Genomic DNA, 5000 nt, shown 5'->3' with positions numbered 1-5000 from the left:
AACTGTTCTGGAACAGTGTTGTAAATACCACTGATTTGTAGTCGTGTCCTCTTTTGGAAGACCAAACAAAGAAGTTTCGCTTTCACAACGAAACACATGGCGGGCTTGAGAAAGGCGCAGCCGGCGGATTCGTCGAAGGAGCGTTCGGAGGGCTTGCGGCAACCACATGTGACGACCCCGGGCTGGACTCTGCTTCGTCCACGGTGAAAGCCGATCTGGTGATCCACAGCGCAAAGTCGTATTTCCTCAGCGACCAGCACGGATCAGCTCTAGGCATGACGAAGCGATATCGTCCTCTTTTGGAAGGCCAACCAAAGTAGTTTTGCTTTCACAACGAGAAACACAGCGTCTTACAATACTACAGCGAGAATAAAAGTTACGCCTTCTTTCTTTGCGTGAACATTTGGCCGGCGTTATGCAAATCTTCCCACATAGTGATGTAGATGTGGGTGCGTGTTAGAACGAGCCGTTTTAGGTAGGTGTGGCTGACTCTTAACTTTTATAACGAATATCTCTTTGGATTTGAGACTTTAGTCTTTGCAACTTTACAGATCTTCTTTATGCACCAAGAGCTTGTAACACTCCAAAGAGAAAGGACAAATTGAAATCGCATCATATGACCCCTTTAATTTCTCTTTATTTGTTGTAGGATGCGTTACGTCGCTGCTTACCTGCTCGCTGCCCTCGGAGGCAAAGAGAGTCCCAGCACAGGTGACATCAAGAAGATCCTGGAGAGCGTCGGCATTGAGGTTGATGACACCCGGATGAGCAAGGTAAATCTGTGCATGAACACCCGGGAGCAAATAATGTGTTTGTAAAGGACTGTGTCCGTTTATCTGTCGTTTATGTGCTTTTCTTTAATATTGACTTCTGTGTTTGTAGGTTGTGTCTGAGCTCAATGGCAAAAATTTGGAGGAAGTGATTGCCCAAGGTAAGCTGGTCGTCATTTTAAACTGGTAACATAGTGGTTACAAATGTAAGTGAAGTCTTTGTCTTGAGGATATAAGCCTGTTACTGTTTGTTTATCCGATGCTTGGAAAAAGCATTGGATATGGCATGAACCTGCTGGCTACACTGAGGGAAAAAAATGGTGTAGAAACTATTTTCACAAAGAAATTGCTGATATGTTTCACAAAGAAAGGAACGGCAAGTGATACATTGAAATGTGATACAAATTTTGAAAAACTGAATTAGTATTTTCTTGTGAAATGTACTTCAGTGGTCTTAGTTTTATTTAAATCATTTTTAAAAGTGTATGTTGATTTTTAAAAGCAGCTTTAAGTTTGTAATTTTGGGTACACTGAAAGGAATTTGGTGTAGGATTTACTTTGAAAATGATCTTCATTTAGAATTTGCTAGTAATTTTCACAAGTAATTTACAGAGAAATGGCAAGTAACACATTTGAATTAAACGCGAGATTTTTAAGTAAAATAATTGAAATTGTTTTCTTCTAAAATGTACTTAATCATCTCTGTTTGTGTCTTTGAAAATGGTTTTAGCAAACCGGTGTTTTTACGGAGTATGATGATTTAGGTGTTATGCTATGTAATTATTTTATATTTCTCTGTGCAGAACTTTGGTTTAACTTGGTGGTTTTGAAAAAGCTTTATTAATAAAGTTTGAGTTGAGGGTTTTAATTGATAAAGTATGTAAATTCCAGCTCAAATAATTTATTAAAAATTGCTCTTTATGAGTATAACTTCTAGAAAGAACTTTTTTTTTTTTTTTCATTGAGATTCAGTGGGAACCCTGCAGGTCATGTTAACCTCAGGTTGCTCCAATCAAGCTGTAGTTTACAATTCTGGACAAAAAGCACTTGCCAAACTAAGCATGATTTCTGGTATATCAACAAATGTGACCCTGGAGCACAAAACCAGTCGCTGGGGTATATTTGTAACAATAGCCAAAAATACATTGTATGGGTAAAAATTATCGATTTTTCTTTTATGCCAAAAATCATTAGGACATTAAGTAAAGATCATGTTCCATTTAAGATATTTTGTAAATTTCCTACCATAAATATATCAAAACTTCATTTGATTAGTAATATGCATTGCTAAGAACTTCATTTGGACAACTTTAAAGGCGATTTTCTCAATATTTTGTTTTTTTTGCACCCTCAGATTCCAGATTTTCAAATAGTTGTGTCTCAGCCAAATATTGTTCTATACTAACAAACCATACATCAATGGGAAGCTTTTTTATTCAGCTTTCAGATGATGTATAAAGCTCAATTTCGAGAAATTGACCCTTATGACTGGTTTTGTGGTCCAGGGTCACAAATAAGCATCATGGATTAGAAAAGAGAGATTTTTAGGAGTGTGAGCATCTACATGAGCATGTCTCAGAGTCTATGTTTGTGTGCGTCTGACAGGTTTCAGTAAGCTGGCCAGCGTGCCGTCCGGTGGTGCTGTAGCTGCATCCAGTGCTGCTGCCCCGTCCACTGGAGGATCTGCTGCCGCCCCTGCAGGTCAGTGCCTTCTTCCGTATGCCTCTCACTGACACTCTAATAGAGTTAGACGATACAGCTCAGGACTTTTCAGTCTATATGTATTTGCTCTTAAAAGTCAACCATTTTCATTTTCAGTCAACCGTCATTTCAACCAAATATCAATTATGGGCAAGTAGATAAACCTCAGTGAAATTAGCATGAACTACTCATTAAGGGAGGAAATGTAGCATGCCGTGACTGTTTGAAATATGTCATTATTATCTTGTGCTTTTGTTATGGACAGATAATTGTGAACTGTTGATTGGTTTCCTCTAGGTTCTGTAATGTTAATGTCTTTATTCCTTTTCTTTTTCCTGCAGCGGAGGAGAAGAAAGAAGAGAAGAAAGAGGAGTCTGAAGAATCCGAAGATGACATGGGATTCGGACTCTTTGACTAATCTGTCTCCTCGGGACCAAAATAAAGTTTATTACAAAATGATTTCTGCTTGCTTGGTCATTTCAGAAAGCTCAAATGAGGTTTATAATGTGGAATAGGACGAGTGATGGGAGTCTGTACGCCACGTTCACACCCAAGAGCCCACAGACAACTGCACTCGTGGTCATTTGTTTAAAAGATGTGAATACCTTGAGCTTTTTTAATACTTTCTCCCTTTTCTCTATGTAATATGAAAATTACAGAGCTTTAATTACCGGGAAACACTCTTATGAATGTTGTCAGTCATGTTCAAACCTTTGTTCGGGGAATGAAAATGTGGGTATACTGTTCATAATGACCAGTTATTATTGGTAGGATAAAAGTAAATTCCATACCACTTAGTCAGATAATTAGACATTGTGCATTATGTTTTTACTGCTGTGTTGATGCCGCTCAATTTCTGCCTGTATATGTGAATGGAAGTGTTGGCTGAAGACCTAAAATCAGTTGTCTGTAAATACACACATTTTGCCAAATATTGGTGACCAAAAGCTTGATGACTGCAGAATCTGTTAACATCTTGTGAAACAAAAAGCTGTGTTTGTAAAAAAAAAACATCCATCCATAATGTTTCGTTTTCCAGTGAAAAAGTATGAATCAGAAGAGAAATATGCACAGATAGATTGTTGGATAGTTGAGAGGACTAAATTTTCACTAGAGGAAGCGTTATTATAGATTATGAACTCTGACTTTTTTTTTTTCTTACAAGCTTGTGTCATTTCACTTCACAAGATGTTAACTGATGGACTGGAGTGGTGTGGATTATTGTGATGTTTTTATCAGCTGTTTGGACTCTCATTCTGACGGCACCCATTCACTGCAGAGCATCCATTGCTGAGCAAGTGAACTAATGCTGAATTTCTCATCAAACTCATCTAAGTTTTGGATGGCCTGAGAGTGAGTAAACTTTCAGCAAATTTTTTTGTGTGAGCTATTCCTTTTAATATCCCCCTCATTAGAAATATTAAAAACATCCCATACAGATATAATAGGATTTCTGCACATAAAGAGTGTAAACTAAAACCTCTTAAGCACAGCATTCTTACACTGTGACGTTGAGACATTATCTTACTTGTGTCTTTTGGCTGAGTCAGGTTTTCCCCAAACTATTCATTGGTCAGGGGTTGGACACGGAGTTTCCCAGCTGTGCTGTGCCATAAATATGTTGTTTCTTCTTCCTATTGCACAACTGTTTCTGGGAAATCAGATGTCTTAAAGACAGCCATGATTATTTGGATAGCCAGTTATCTTTACCGGTGCAAATCATTACATAACTGAAAAGTTTATGTCTGAAACTATTAGTGATTAATTAAGGCATTTGGCAGGCACTTTTATCTGAAGCAACTTCAAGTTTATGCATTTTATCGGGTCATGCTCTCCCTTGGAATCAAACCCATGACCTCGATGTTGCTATAGTGCCGGATGTGTAATAATACAATTTAAATCCAAAAGTAAATATTTTTGTGGCATTTTTGTCTTGTGAAATGAAATGACGTCATTGACTGACTTCTGAGAATGATTTACTGTGTGTTGGCTACAATATTTAAAAATAATTTCAGTGATGTAGGCCTAGTTGTGCACTCAAACGTATGTCGGTAAAAGTTTTAAAGTAAAAATGCTTTTATCTAAGTATAAGTGAAAGTGAGAGTGGTAAGACTATCATGTATACACACACTGGTTTGCGTGTGTTGGCTACATGTGCAGGCATCTGGAGTTTCCATGTCCTGTGGGATGATTCAGCCCCTCACACTTCAAGAACAAGTTCTAACATCTGGGAGAGCAAACAACCGCAAAAATCCCACACAAAAGCAAAAACACTGAAATTATTCTTAAATATTGTTGCCAACAAAGTAAATATTTCTCAGAAGCCAGTCAATGATGTCATGACAAAAATGCCACACAAATATTTAATTTAATTTTGGATGTACATTGTATTTACACATATGTATGTATGTATATATATATATATATATAGTAGGCCTACTGTGCAAAATTCTTAGGCCATTAGTATTTTTACAAACAAACAAAAATGGTTTAAATTAGCAATATCACTCTCGCACTCGAGCGATATTG

The 5000-nt window shown here is 37.4% G+C and overlaps 1 protein-coding gene across 1 annotated transcript in view; it reads left to right on the top strand.

The window, feature by feature from the left end:
• Positions 1 to 2930, top strand: part of LOC107662341 (60S acidic ribosomal protein P2-like) — a 4434-nt gene extending 1504 nt beyond the window's left edge. Inside the window, exons 2-5 of the mRNA XM_016452324.1 lie at positions 650 to 773; positions 883 to 931; positions 2376 to 2471; positions 2813 to 2930. Of these exons, the coding sequence (XP_016307810.1) occupies positions 651 to 773; positions 883 to 931; positions 2376 to 2471; positions 2813 to 2889 (345 nt within the window). The 5' untranslated portion in view covers position 650 and the 3' untranslated portion in view covers positions 2890 to 2930. The remainder of the gene's footprint in view (positions 1 to 649; positions 774 to 882; positions 932 to 2375; positions 2472 to 2812) is intronic.
• The last annotated feature ends 2070 nt before the right edge of the window (positions 2931 to 5000 follow it).

This window comes from Sinocyclocheilus anshuiensis, unplaced genomic scaffold (genome assembly GCF_001515605.1).
Source record: "Sinocyclocheilus anshuiensis isolate Anshui unplaced genomic scaffold, SAMN03320099.WGS_v1.1 scaffold579, whole genome shotgun sequence".
Taxonomy (NCBI): Eukaryota; Metazoa; Chordata; class Actinopteri; order Cypriniformes; family Cyprinidae; genus Sinocyclocheilus; species Sinocyclocheilus anshuiensis.
This window is presented reverse-complemented; position numbering and strand designations above follow the sequence as displayed.